The following is a 15,168-nucleotide window of genomic DNA, read 5'->3' as shown; positions in this document are numbered from 1 at the left end:
CTGCTCATGCTTAATTTTAAACCTGAGGATGTTACTGTATCTGTAAAACTAGATTAATGTTTATGAGCATGTCATGTGAGTTTTTAGAGAAGGCTGATAAGATGCTCAAGCCCTGTAAACACCCACTTGCAGTCTATGTTGTGTCAAACTGCCCCATTTACGTTTCTACTGTTCTCAGTCGACAAACACTTGTGTGTGTGTGTGTGTGTGTGTGTGTGTGTCTTTTGACCTAAGAGCCCAAACGGACGATGTTCAGAGATGCTATGTGAACACAAATACCCTGCAGCAGACATGACTGAACATGAGTGTGTTTTTATTACATTCAAAATATCATAAGGTACCAATGGATGGTACTAAAAAGAACATTATTTTGTGTATTTGGTTTAATTAAACGTGTTGATATGGTTTTAGGTTAAAAACAAGTCATTATTTTATTACTATAATAATACTGTACATTATTGTTGCTCCTCTATGCCCCTCCTTTCAGAAATGTGTCGAGTTTCACAAAGCTCATCGTTCTGAAAAGCATGGTGTGCTCTGATTGGCCAGCGGTGCATTGTGATTGGCCTGTATACCTTAAGCCAGGGGTTTTCAAAACCATTCCTGGACCCTCCCCAGCACTGCACATTTTGGATATCTCCCTTATTGGACACACCCAGCTCAGCTCATGGAGTACTAAACTAATCAGCTGATGAGTTAATATAGCTGTGTTAAATAAGACACTAATAAGGGAGACATCCAAAATGTGCAGTGCTGGGGAGGCTCCAGGAATGATTTGAAAACCCCTGCCTTAAGCGTATTGACGGAAATGTCACGCTTCTTATCATATGTCAAACATCAGCTCACAAAGCAGATGATAGAGTCCGAATCTGATCCGGATGATGTACATCAGGGGTGTCAGACTCAGTTCCTGGAGGGCCACAGCCCTGCAGAGTTTAGATTCAACCCTAATTAAACACACCTGATCCAGCTAATCAAGTCCTTCAGGCTTATTAAAAAAATAGAGGTATGCGTGTTAAAACAGAGTTGGAGCTAAACTCTGTAGGGCTTTGCAGGAACTGAGTTTGACACCCCTGATGTACATGATGATCACGATCAACACACGATCAACATATCAACAATGTATCAGATTGGTAAGTTCGCATTTGTTATCGTAGAGACGACAAAGACGTAGAAGCTAACGGTCTGTACTCTCCCAGGTGCTAGAAACAGTCTTCCGGAAAATGCGCAGGTTTTGCTGAGCCTTAACTTTTACAAAGAAAATCTCTTTGGGTTTGAGACGTTGTAACTCTGGAGATCTTACACAAACAGAAAACAAGAAATCACATCATATGAACCCTTTAAAGGTGCACTATGCAACTTTCCGTCCACATGAGGGCGCCTAATCAAAACAAATGCGTAGTTTGATGACGCAAAGTGTGAGCGCAGCATCTTGCGAGATGTGGTCTTCTCATCACAGCCGGTGGAAAATAGGACCCAGGCAGAAATCACGTTCATGGATGCGGTTATTAACGTTACTGTAGTCTAAAGCAGAGCAGGACCGAGAGTTGTGGAGCTGAGCACGGCCGCTGGAGCGATTGTTAAACAAATACCCGCCTCACAAATACCGAGACTTTTATTATGACGGGACGGGACACATTCGCCGGGCGCCTGCAGTATTTCCGCTCTTCCGGGTTATGATTATGAGGTAATGCAGCTCTGTTTATCATATTAGATACATTTAAGTGTGTTTAAAACGATGTTATGACGTTACTCCGTGCGTTCACTTGTTCACACTGCTAAGAGTAAAGCTCTCCTGCCACATAAAAGCCGAAACCGAGGGTAGCGCAGATATGACGTGATTGACAGGCGACTTCCTTAAACGCTATGCTGACACGTCCCGGTCCTTAGTTAAATTAGCAATTTTCTCACAATTTACAAATAGTTGGAAACATCTGGGATATTGAAGGTACTCAACTCAACAAAATATATAACACTGGCCTAGTGGTTTTTGGATATTTTACTGCAAAGATACTACATAGTGCACCTTTAATGTCTTTGCAACTGAAGTTTATCATAAACGGATGTCAAATATCGAAGCTGGAGTCTTAAATCATTCTAGTTATACAAAGTTTGTCTCAATCAAGTAAGAATATGATATTTAATCGTGCAGTGAATTTATACAACAATAATCTGAGTCTGCCGGCGACGCTGTGCAGGATAAGCGGCTGAGGACAGCTGACTGTACACTGTAAAAATTATTTAGAAAAAAAGTCACCTGGTTGCCTTAATTTTGAGTTTATTGAAATTAAAATTTTGAGTTAATACAATGAACATTTTTTGAGATTCGACAACCTTTATTAAAATATTATTAAAAGATTTTGTAAGCATATTAGGTAATTATGTGCGTGTTATTTCTGATGACGCAGTGAAACATGCCAAATTGTGCTATTTTCATGATTTATCAATTTTTTTATGTGGTTCAGATACAATAATATTTTGAGTTTCTATTTATTAAACAAATTTCCTTCATTGTATCAACTCTAATTTTTAATTTCAATAAACTCAAAATTTTAAGGCAACCAGGTTACTTACTTTTTTAAGTTAAACCAACAAAAACCAACAATATTTTTCTTTTTACAGTCCAGTCATTGGCGTTCATATATTTCTTTTCCTACTATGGAAGTCAATGGCTACCTTCAACTGTCTGGTGTAACATTCTTTAAAATATCTTCTTTTGTGCTCAACAGAAGAAACTCATAAAGATTTAAAACAACTTGGAGGTGAGAACTTTTTCTTTTTTGGGTGAACTATCCCTTTAATGAGGACTAGAAATGAGGATTTTGATTCATCCCAGTGACTCATTCTTTTGATTCTGTCCACCAAAAAGAATCATTAAAATGTGTGCTCTGATTAATTCAGTGAGTCTTGTAGGTTACAAAAGGATGTATTATGAGTGACAGCGGCAATTATGAGTGAGATTCGCCTTTATGACAAAAACAGCTCTCATTTACAAATAATTACATGACCGATCCACATAAGACATGTCTTTGAAATGAATATTGCTCTTATTTTGATGTTTATTTTATTAAATACAATGTTTATGAGCATTACAGTATACTGGATATCTGTCCTCTATCCATCCATCCATCCATCCATCCATCCATCCATCCATCCATCCATCCATCCATCCATCCATCCATCCATCCATCTCGGTCTTTAAAAAGAATTACGTATCAGTCAATCATTATATAAGACATGAGTGATATTTTTACACAGAATACCAGATGTTTGTGCAATTACACTTTTTGAGGGGACGGTTAATTGCTTGCCAACCAAACGATCATTTAAACCTATTTGGAATTTGTTTTGATCTATCCGAGCAAAGCTGTAAATGATTCAGACAGATCTGTACATATTTAAAGATTAATCAGTGAAATCTTCAGATGTCAGACTCAGTCCCTGGCATTGTTAGTTTATAATTAATTTAAACGCCACTCTTTTTAGAGTCTCAGCCAGGTCACATTAATAATCATTACTGATGTAGAATAAGGACAGAAGACATCCATCACCCATCAAGATCTGAGACTGCATCGCCCACACAGGTTTCACATGCAAGAAAGAACGAATGAGCAAACAAACGAATAAACAAATGAAGCGGCTGTGACATGACACTTAAAAGATTTTATATAGGTCAATACACCCTCAGTGTGCTCGGACAGAGATGTCTTACGGGGTCATTAAAGTCTAAATGAATACAGATTAATCAGAATTTATTTGAATATAGGGCATATATAAATATATAAAATATAATCGGCTGTTAGATGCTACACAGTATCTAAGGACGTGTAGAGAGAGAGAGAGAGAGAGAGAGAGAGAGAGAGAGAGAGAGAGAGAGAGAGAGAGAGAGAGAGAGAGAGAGAGAGAGAGAGAGAGAGAGAGAGAGAGAGAGCTCAATCCCTAATTGCAGTGCATAATTTAAAAAGGCTGAATGGCAACATGCAATTTGTCTGAGATGCCAGCAAACATGGCAATGCAAGACACAAATGTAGTGCCTGCAGAATCCTGCATTATTTACTTCTTGAACTGTTTAATTAAGCTCTGTCATTATTCCTCCTTCCTCTTCTCCACACCTACCCCCTTCTAATATCTCCTCCCTGCAGGACAGCAAGAGAGCAATGAGAGGAAGAATGAGAGGAGGAGAAGTAAATGAGAAGCTACAAGACACAAAATGCCTCCTTGGGCAACACATCACTGTTTACCTTTCGTGTTGTCCTTTTATAACTTCCTGTTCCTCCATGACTGTGAACATATAGCCATATTTGAAAGACTGTTCACAGACTGACGCAGTCATATTCAGTTCCTCAAAATAGCAACGCACCAACAGTGCTCCTGAACACTGCTGGATTTCAGACCAGACACCAGCAAATAGCAAAAGCACTGGCGCTCATCTGTTCGCCCATGGGCGTCTGGTCTGTGTTTAGGTGTGTTCAGGAGCATTGTTTGGGTGTTGCTATTTTGAGGAACTGAATATGACTGCGCCATTGACCAACAAAAACCTGCTTTAAAGTCAATAGTGCAGTATTTTTAGAGTTATTTAAAGGGTGTGTTAGTAAAATAGGCCGGGTACACAACACTCTGCTTAATACACACACAGTGCAGCAGCACACAAACATGCAAATATTAAAAATAAAACGATTCTTCTCTGGAGAAACGCTCAGTCTTCCTGCTTGCAAATTCCACCACGTAAATAGTAAATCTGCCATGGTCCGAGCGCATCTGGCTTTTAAAGGGAATGAGAGATAAGACTCTGATTGGTTTATTGGACATTATGCCAATAAAACACACCCGCGATTCATTAAGAGACTAAGGGCAACCCTTTTGGACCATGCGATAGGGCGCCAACTGGTTTTTCTGTCGTTAAACTGGCGAAAGTGGATTTGGACACACTCTAAGTGCACTTGCGCCATTCGCTCAGATCAGTAAAACAGGGCCGTAAGACACAAACACACACAAATCTGCCACACTGCAGGAGTATTAACTAAATTGTTAAGACCAAAATGGTGTAAAAGCTTGACCCAGTACGAGATAAAATCATATAGATTTTAACCACAAATCTGGTGATTAAGAAAGTAAAATCCATGGACATGTCTCATTTTAACATCCTTGGCTGCTGTTCCAGTATATGACGTTGCTGATACCGAGTGAAATATAAGCGCATGGAATCATTCGACATACAATGTTTTGCCTGGAATTTCCAACAGTCATGTCCACAATGATATTGACCAGATCTGACCATAAACAGCTCATACATACCTGCTAATAAAAGACATGCCAGTCAACCAAGCAGTTGTCATTTACCCTTCATGCACATGTTCACACTGGTGTCGTCACTGTGGACTTATACAATGGTGAGGTAGCACTTTATTTCACAGTGCTGTTTCTCACAATATCTACATACTATGTACTTCTTACAATAATTACAATAACTGGGTAATAACTAGGCACTAACTCTGAACCTACCCCTAAACCTAACCTTGACCCATGTAGTTACCTTATATTGCAGAATACTTTATATATAGCAGAATAAGTGCACATACTGTAAACTAACTTGCAACCAATGGTGGAGCTGTTTTAGTAGAAGACATGCTTATTTTCTTTGCATAGAATTTGGTGTTAAATCCATTCAAAGCCCTACAAATCTGTGTTCTTAAAATAAAGGCCTAACCAAAAGTTTTATGTATATAGCTTTTATGCATGTAACTTTTTTTGACTGATAGTCGATTGCAAAGATAGAAGAGTCCATGAAACAATGGCTAAGTTAAAATATAGTGCTTAATTATTTATTTGTGTGTGTGTGTGTGTGTGTGTGTGTGTGTGTGTGTGTGTGTGTGTGTGTGTGTGTGTGTGTGTGTGTGTGTGTGTGTGTGTGTGTGTGTGTGTGTGTGTGTGTGTGTGTGTGTGTGTGTAATTATCCAGGGAGAGTTTTTGGCAGGACTTTCATTTGGCATCAGAGTCAAGATGCTAACAGGCCCAGCGTACATTTTACTCAGCAAAGTGTTTCCTCCATCCTTCCATGATCAGATATCTAGTTTTCTGTACTGATGCAGTAATGATGCAGCTTTATGGCTTATGGCTTCATGAAAACGGGTCATTAAAAACAGCACCCACCTCGTCCTGAAGTTAGCTGGATGCGGGTGTCCATCGTAGAGGGATAAAAAGTCATAGTCCTCCTCCACCGCGAATGACTGAAAGACTATTTGAATTCGGTTGCCCTCCTCTGCTACAATAACCCATGTACAGTTTGCCCCATTCTGATATCCATATGGAAAACCAGGACTTTCAATGGTCCCATTCCTTCCTTTTAATGTTCCACCACATGTATATATGAAACCTGTGGAGCAAAAAGACAGAGCTAGGGTCAGCAGAATGACACAATTATGACACTTGAATCATAATGCGTCTCATTCACAGAAATCATGATTCATTAATAAGTGCATATCTATATAACATTTAAAACCAACCTAACCACCATTTTAGAATCAATATAAATAATTATATATATCTTTGGAGGCATAAGAAATGTGTTTTTATTTTATTTGTATTCATTTATTTTGTAATATTATAGATAATATTGTGTGGAAAGTCATTATATGGAGATGTTTTATGCTAATTACTAAATGCATATTTTTGTTTCCTCACTTTTAGAATAAATAACAATAAAATATTGGCGAAGTCTGCACTTTTTAGCTTATATTAACTATGACTTTCGCCTTAATAAACTCCTGATTACTGCTCATTAATAGTAAGGTTGTTTGGTTTAGGTAATGGGTAGGTTTAAGGGATGTAGAATATGATCATGCAGAATAAGGCATTAATATGTCATTTAAAAAGTACTGATAAGCAGCCAATATCCTTGTAATAATAATAAGCAACTGGATAATACTGAGAATTAAACCCTGAAACTAAAGTGTCAGCAAACAAAGTGATAGAGACCCCAAATCTCTGGTTCAAAAAATCTGGTTTGTGTGTGTCTTGTAACACCAAGTTTAAACATTTTAACTTGTGAGGAAACTATCCCTTTAATTGTACAGCTATCAGTTGATTTGAGAGTGTAAGCTCGAGGATGGTCAGACGATACAGTCTGATGTTCATCCCTGGTTGTTTTATTAGCCCTCGTGAACCCACGACTTATTTCTAAGAGAACCTGTCTCACACGCTTTCAGTGGAATTCAATAACACACAGAGAGAAGGAAAGCTTGTTTGTATAATTAAAGCAATCTTCAATTAGAAGCTACTGTCATGAGGCCAAAGGGAATTATATATTATACACAAAGGTGTTTTTCCTCTGCCAGAGGTGTTCATTTTACATCAAACAATTAAAACACACACACACACACACACACACACACACACACACACACACACACACACACACACACACACACACACACACACACACGTTGGTCTATGTGGTTTACAGGGACTCTCCATAGGCGTAATGGTTTTAATACTGTACAAACCGTATTTTCTATCCCCTTACACTGCCCCTGCCCCTAAACCTACCCATCACAGGAAACATTCTGCATTTTTACTTTCTCAAAAAAACATCATTTAGTGTGTTTTTAAGGCCATTTGAATTATGAGGACATTTGATATGTACTCATAAACCACATTTATAGTGTAATACCAGTGTAATACCCATGTAGTTATACAAATTTGTGTCCTCATAAACCACATAAACAGGCTCACACACACACACACACACACACACACACACACACACACACACACACACACACACACACACACACACACACACACACACACACACACACGCATTTGCTGTCTTAAAGCTTGAGAGATGTCTGCAGATAGACGAAAATCCTTAGATGTGAGCAAGCTGAATGCTGGGTTAATGCAGTTCATTGTGCTCACATTCCCACAAATATTCCAAGTGGTAGTCCCAGCTCATCATTGATTAGATCGGGACAGACTTTGCCTTCCAAACTGATGTTATCTGCTCAGGTTTTGTGTTATAATATGCGATAGAACTGGTTCAGTTGATTCATTAGTCATCAGATTGGATTCAGGGAATTGGGTTACTTGAGTCACTCCTGTGTTGAATTTGTGGGTGAGAGAGGGCAAAATGGCGGCCCGTTTGAGACGTACCCAGATCAATTCTTCTCACAACGTGGCAATGAATTACAACTTACAAATCTCCTCCAAAGAGGGAATACTAATTCACTGCCAAGCTGCTGCCGTGTGTGGCATCAAGTGCACAGCTGTTTTCTGAGACAGAATAGCTGTTCTTTAGAATAAAAGCTGCAATGTTGTCATTTCCTGTAATCATAAAACTAAGTTTAACTCTATTTTAAACGACAATACCGTCCTTTGTTATGGGAAGCATGATTGTGTGTGTGTGTGTGTGTGTGTGTGCGTGTGTGTGTGCGTGTGTGTGTGCGTGTGTGTGTGCGTGTGTGTGTGTGTGTGTGTGTGTGTGTGTGTGTGTGTGTGTGTGTGTGGTGTTCAGAAAGTTCAGACTTTCTGTTTCTTACTGGCCCTGGCTGTACATTAGACTGGGGTAATCATATGTTCATGACATAATGGTCTAAAGAATCTGATTTAACTTAGAACAAACTCTTTGAGGGAGGGGTGAAGGGATGGATGGAGATATGAAGGGAGGAAGGGATGCATGGATGGATGGATGGATGAAGGGAGGGTGGGAAAGATGGAGGGAGGTTGTGATGGATGAAGGGAGGGTGGGAGGGATGGATAAATTAATGGATGGATGGATGGATGGATGGGTAGATAGATGCCATTGCAATATTTTTTTCAACTTTGTCTCTTTTATTTTGTCCAAACTATTCATTATATCTTTTTGCAACCCTGGACATGTGTACGATCTGCTTCCTGCCGCCACTGATTGTTCAGTGGCCCGTCAGTGATCCAGTGTGAAGGGTGGAGGCCCTCCAGGCTCTAATTGCACCATAAGCTGCCATGGGAAATTAGCACCAATGTGGTCAGCCAAGGAATGTGAAGAAGAAGCACTTTATCAGACACACACACACACACACACACACACACACACACACACACACACACACACACACACACACACACACACACACACACACACACACACACACACACACACACACACACACAATGATATAAGTTTCGGCATCTCAGAGTAGAGCGAGGGGACTGACTGTGTATGTGTGGATGCAGGCCAGTCATATGGTCGATGTTGGTCAGTTTCGTGGGTTGTACATTTGCTATGACAACATCCATTGGGTCTCACTTGAGAAAATGGCATGACAGAAGGGAGATCTAGCAGCCAAAGCTTCTTTTCAGACTCTAAAGAGCTGATTTATTAAAACCCTCATAACTGCAAAACTATTTTGCATGTGCAGTCTAACAACATATTTGTGCCTTTTTTGGTTTGATGTATTATGGGGGATTTTTGTATGAAACATCCATAAAATATGTAGTAAATATAATTATATATTCATGTCATTAATAATCTATGATATCTTCATATTTTAAAACCATGATATTCAATAGAAACACTATCGCCTATAAGCACTTGATCCTAATACCTAGATCAAATGAATTCCTACATATCAGCCATTATTGCGCAGGCATTTAGCGAATCTGAATGAATTTCAATCCTGATAAATCATTTGGAGATGCAATTTGTGTTGACAAAACCCCATTACAGATGAAAGGACACAGAATAATATTCATTAAGAAAAATAAGATAAAGCAGGACATGCGCTTTTGCACATCTGAAAGATGAAATAAAAAGTAAATGCAATTAGTAGATCAGCACTGGTATTTTTTGTGCATGCATACTAGGAAACCTTTATTAAAATCACAGACTAGGTGTAACCAAAGCCATACAATGAATGCAGAGCACTAAGATTTAGCCTAAAGTGGCAATTACTGGTATGGCAGAGTTTGTGTTTATGATGCAATAAAAAATTCCACACTTACAGCATCCTACGTAATGCATATTTTATTATGTATCTTTGTAGTGGGCTAGAATCAGGACCATGGATATGAGAGGAAATATTGCACTGCATGCAATAATTACTAAAATAACAATATTGTAGACAGTCAGGAATGGAGTGGTGCTTTAAAAGTACAAGTCTTTTTTCATTGCTGTTTTTACAAAATAAAGAACTGTTGGATGTTCCTGAAAGTATGTATTAGTAATTTTTTAGGGGGAGATTAGATTTATATGCAGCTACAAGCCACAAATCTGTAGAATAGCAAGAGAAAAGTACAATGTTTATCATTAACAAGAAGAAAAATACAGCTATTAGATAGCTAAGCAAGTTTCAAGAAAAAGGTTACATTGTTAGAGCTAAACAATCCCCATATATATCAATTGTGTAACCAGTTTGTTGCATTTACTAAGATAGTTTCCAAGGGACCGTTACACATGGTACGGCATGCTAAGATTACTTTAGAGAGTAATGCAGGTTAAACAGAAGTAAATGCTACCCACAGAGAGCTAGTTTTCCATTGGAAATAAATCTCTTTCATTGCGAGCATGTCCCCCTTATGAGAGTCCCCAGAGATGGAAGACAGCTGGAAGATTGTCCAGTTCTCACCCTTACTTAAGTAACAAGATTAATACAGAGATTTTAACCCACTCCATCTAATACGCACACCAAAAGAGCTCAGCGTAGCATCTGAGAAGCTGCTGATAAAACAAACTGACATACCCATAATGGAAAAAAACCCAACTAATTAAGATTTACTATTTATCTCGCTTCTCTTCCTTAAGGGGGTAATTAATAGAAGAGTAGTAGAGCTGGCTATGTGGACTTAAGGCACCTACACATCCCTAGCACAACAGAAAGAAAAACACAAGCCTAAATTTTTAAGGAGATTTTGCTAACTTTCTGTAGTTGAGGTGCTCATGAGCTTAGCGAGAAGAATCAGCGGTACGAGTAAACGTACAGCTTGAGGGAACGATCTTTGTTCGATCTTCTACGAGTTTCATGGTGATTCATGTTGTTGGGTAAAGAGTTTAAGGAGAGGATGAAAGCTTCTTATAAAGGAAGGCGCTAAATTCTTGAGTCACACAAACACTGTCCAACTTCACTATCAGAAGGAGATAACTCATACTAATGAAGATTTTGGCATGATATAGGCTTGAGCAGCCTACGCAACGCCCAAGTTAAACTAACCACAATTTATTTCATTTCACGTGGATTTAAGATGATGTTCAAATAGAAACATTTGTTCAGTATTAATTGTTAGCCAAAGTGATCAGTTATAGTAGAGTAAGCAAACATACTCAGGCACAAACCCCATTTTTCCATTTTATATGTTAGTTAAAATATTACCTAATATTTTTTGGTATTTTTCCAATCAGTATTTTTTGGATGTGTACGTCAAGAATATCTAAGCCTCCAAAATCAGCACTATTCGATGGAGACATTTCTTAGCAATCTAGCTGCCTTTCACGCTGGCCATCTTGGGTCAGCTATAGAAAACAGTTAACATGTTTCAAAACACATTTTCACATCTGTGCTTTGGCACATATTCGCTGGTTTCTCTCTGGTTCAAGCTAATCTAGCCATCTAACCTGGGCCATCTTGGAGCAGGAACAAACCAGCTGGTCTAACAGTTAATGACCAACCTGGACCAAACAGAAACCAGTTAACACTTCAAAACACATGGAATCTGTCTTTTGAAACACATTAGTTAGTTTCTAGCTGGTCCACAGTAGTCATTAGCTGTCATCTTAGCTGAACCACCTTGGACCAGCAACAAACCAGCTACCAGCAGCAGTCAAGTACAACTAATGACCAACTTTGGCGAGTTGAAACCAGTTACCATGTTTCAAAGGACCTGAAAGCTATGTTCTGGCACATATTTGCTGGTTTCTATCTGGTTGAAGCTGCTCATTAGCTAACCATCTAACCTGGGCCATATTGGAGCAGAAATAAACCAGCTGGTTTAACTGTCAATGACTACCTTGGACCAAACAGAAGCAAGTTAACACTTCAAAACACATGAAAGCTGTCTTTTGAAACATATTAGTTGGTTTCTAGCTGGTCCATTAGCTGTCATCTAAGAAGGACCTTAGACCAGCAACAAACCAGCTACCAGCCCGCAGTCAAGTGGTAGTCAAATGACCAACTTTGTAAAACAAGAAACCATTTAACATGTTTAAAAATACCAGAAAGCTGTGTTTTGGCCCTTACTTGCTGGTTTCTATCTGGTCCAAGCTAGTTATTACCTGTCATCTAAACTGGACAATCTTGGATTAGCAACAATCCAGCTACCAGCTGGTGATTAAGTTAGTAGTCTAGCAGTTAATGACCAACTTAGACCAACTAGGAATCAGAAAGTTTATTCCAAAAAAAAAAAAAATTAGTTGGTTTCTGCCTGGTCCAAAGTAGTGATTAGCTGTCATCTAAGGTAAACAAACAACAAACGAGCAACCAGCTAATGGTCAAGTGGTAGACAAACAGCTAATGACCAACTTGGACCAACAAGAAACCAGTCAACAACCCCTGAAAGCTGTGTTATGGTTTCTAAGTCAAAGATGGTCAAAGTGCCATAAAGTGTTTACCACGTTGTGCATATTATTATGTCTACACTCTGCTAATTGCTCATTTTCTTGCTGCGATAGAAGCATGTCTTGCTCTTTTCTCAAGCTGTTTGTTGATCCTGACACTATGTAGATGTTCACACTGATTACTGAGGTGTGAGGCGAGGCGGTATGCTCGTCCTCTCTTCTTGCCCAGGTTTCGTTGGCAAATGGTTGTGTCTCGTTTTTACTTTGGCAGCTGGCCACTGTTTTCTCTTTTTCTCTTTATTTCACTCCAGCTTCCTCCTGCCACCCCATATTTACAACAAAGGCTGGCGCCACCTGGGTCAGCGTTTCCACGCCACATCTTTCTTACCCCTGACAATGCAGCTGAGTAGTCTGGCTTTAAAAAAGAAAGAAAGAAAGGTCAAGCTCATTTTTAAGCAAGCTCAAGCCAAGACCCCTCTTAAACAAGACCCATCTGTACCGTCCTGTATCGATTTGAATCTGCTTTAATTCCCTTTGAGAGCATTTAGCAGTTTCTGGAGTCAAGCTGAATAAGAGCATTGACTGAATGTGTACAAGTACAATAGGGTTGGAATTGATTCCATTTAAATTCAGACAATTCGGCTAATGCACTTGAATTCATTTGAAATTCATTTATGCACTAGTAACGTGAAAAATGAAAATCGACATTTCAGTTTTTGTACCTAACATTTTGGACACCACAATAATAAACCAGCATGCCTAAAATAAAGTACACCTCAATCACATTTCACAGGGATCCCGATGTAAAGACTGTAAACTTTGTTTAAAATTTAAAAACTCCCCCAAACACAATCTCTGATGCCATGAAGCAGGTGAATGTTGGTCAATCAGTGACCATTGTTCTCTGATGCAGCTGAATGCATTCAGTCAAAGTGGCTGATTAATACAGTAAATACTCAACGAGGTGATGGTTACAATTTATTGGTAAATGTAGCAGCACAGGCACATTACAGCACTGTTAATTTATTAAGGCCTTTATATATAGTGCATTATAAAAAATTAATTATGCCTGGTAATGCACCTTATAATGCATTGCACGGTCTCATGAATAATTGTAACCACAGTTTTAATATATTCTATTCATTGAACAAAGCATAATTCATTAAAACAACCAAATGTAACATGAAACTTAACTTTGGCTACATTAATTTATGAAGAGATATAATGAATTGTTTCATACATTATGAATAAATTTATAATGCATTATAAATAAAGGCTTCAAGTAAACTGTGTTATCAGAAAACTAATCGTGTGTAATGAATATGCTTTTAATTTTAAAAACTCAGAACATAATCCAAAGCTAGTCGAAATTTGTTAACCTACCGCAGGACTTTGGATGCCAGATTATTATCAAACCTTAAAGAAAGCTTTTCTACTGACAAATGAGATTTCTAAAGGAAGCGAAGCTTTCCCTTTAATGAATTATTAAACTGCCCTCCCCAATGACAAAGTCTTCTTAAAAGAAAAGGTCAGATGAAAGGAATATTTTATTCCCAATCCTTACTTCTAATTCCTAGTAGACGTGAAACAATTGCCCCTATCAGAACGAGTGAATATATTCCCTATTCAAAGATGCTAAGGGACAAAAAGAGTCACGAATCAGAGATAAATTAGTATTACAAATACAGTCTAAAAATCTAGTGAGTTGTCAAATGTGCCTTGAAAGCATTTTTAGGCATCACATGCACATGAAACACCTGTTAAACATTTAGTTTTTACAATGAATGTCATTTGCAGTATTGTTAATGACTTGTGCTGTGCCAAGCATTGATTGCATTTCAATTTTAAAATGTTTGCAGCAGATTATGCTGTGTTCACAGCTCAAAATTCATGCATCCCACATTTTTATTCCTAAAATATCCATTCGCTCGCTTAACCATGCGATTCGTGCAAAGGGTATTATCAATGCAATATATAATATAATATGCAAGTTAACACATTAAATTGAAACAGATCCCAAATGACTTATCGCCTTAATAACCACATATAGTCCAGTTCCTCTAGTTAATAGTGAATCCACAAGACAAATCTAAATTGTCCATGCTAGCAACCAAAACAACACTGCAGTATTCACTGTTGCTTTTTCACAGGGCTACCAGAATATGTCTGGTGTTTATAAGATTTTAGTGTATATCTGCTACAACTAATCAGCAACCTGCAAACTTAATGTGACATTCAGATTTCATGGGAACACTGTCCTCACTGGATGGGGGCATGCTGTCTTCTTAATGCTCGACTAATATGACAGCAGTATCCTCCAGGTAGGATTCAGAGGATGGATGGAGTTCTTGAAGGCAAGATGAAACCAACCTGAAGGACAGTCTGCAAGAAAAACACTCCTCAGAGCCTGCACAGAGATCCTTGGAGAGAAGGCTTGATGTACTCGAGGAAGCCGTGAAATGTGTGTTGAGTGTACGAAGGGAAATGTGTGTGAAATGCACACAGCTGTTTTTATATCAGCGTATCATGATATCTGTTGGTTCCTAAGTTCCTATATTTAAATATTGCACGCCAGTACGTGCCTGCCGTGGTCGTGCAGAATCCAGTTCATTTGTTGGAATCTTATTTGAGCTGTCCGCACACCA

General features: G+C 38.6%; 1 protein-coding gene across 2 annotated transcripts in view; it reads right to left on the bottom strand.

Moving 5' to 3' along the window:
- Positions 1 to 15,168, bottom strand: part of csmd3b (CUB and Sushi multiple domains 3b) — a 500,836-nt gene that overhangs the window by 473,255 nt on the left and 12,413 nt on the right. For both annotated transcript variants that reach the window (XM_067425814.1, XM_067425815.1), the window contains exon 2: positions 6,151 to 6,373. In XM_067425814.1, coding sequence (XP_067281915.1) covers positions 6,151 to 6,373 — 223 coding nt within the window. The remainder of the gene's footprint in view (positions 1 to 6,150; positions 6,374 to 15,168) is intronic.

This window comes from Pseudorasbora parva, chromosome 19 (assembly GCF_024679245.1).
Source record: "Pseudorasbora parva isolate DD20220531a chromosome 19, ASM2467924v1, whole genome shotgun sequence".
NCBI lineage: Eukaryota > Metazoa > Chordata > Actinopteri > Cypriniformes > Gobionidae > Pseudorasbora > Pseudorasbora parva.
This window is presented reverse-complemented; position numbering and strand designations above follow the sequence as displayed.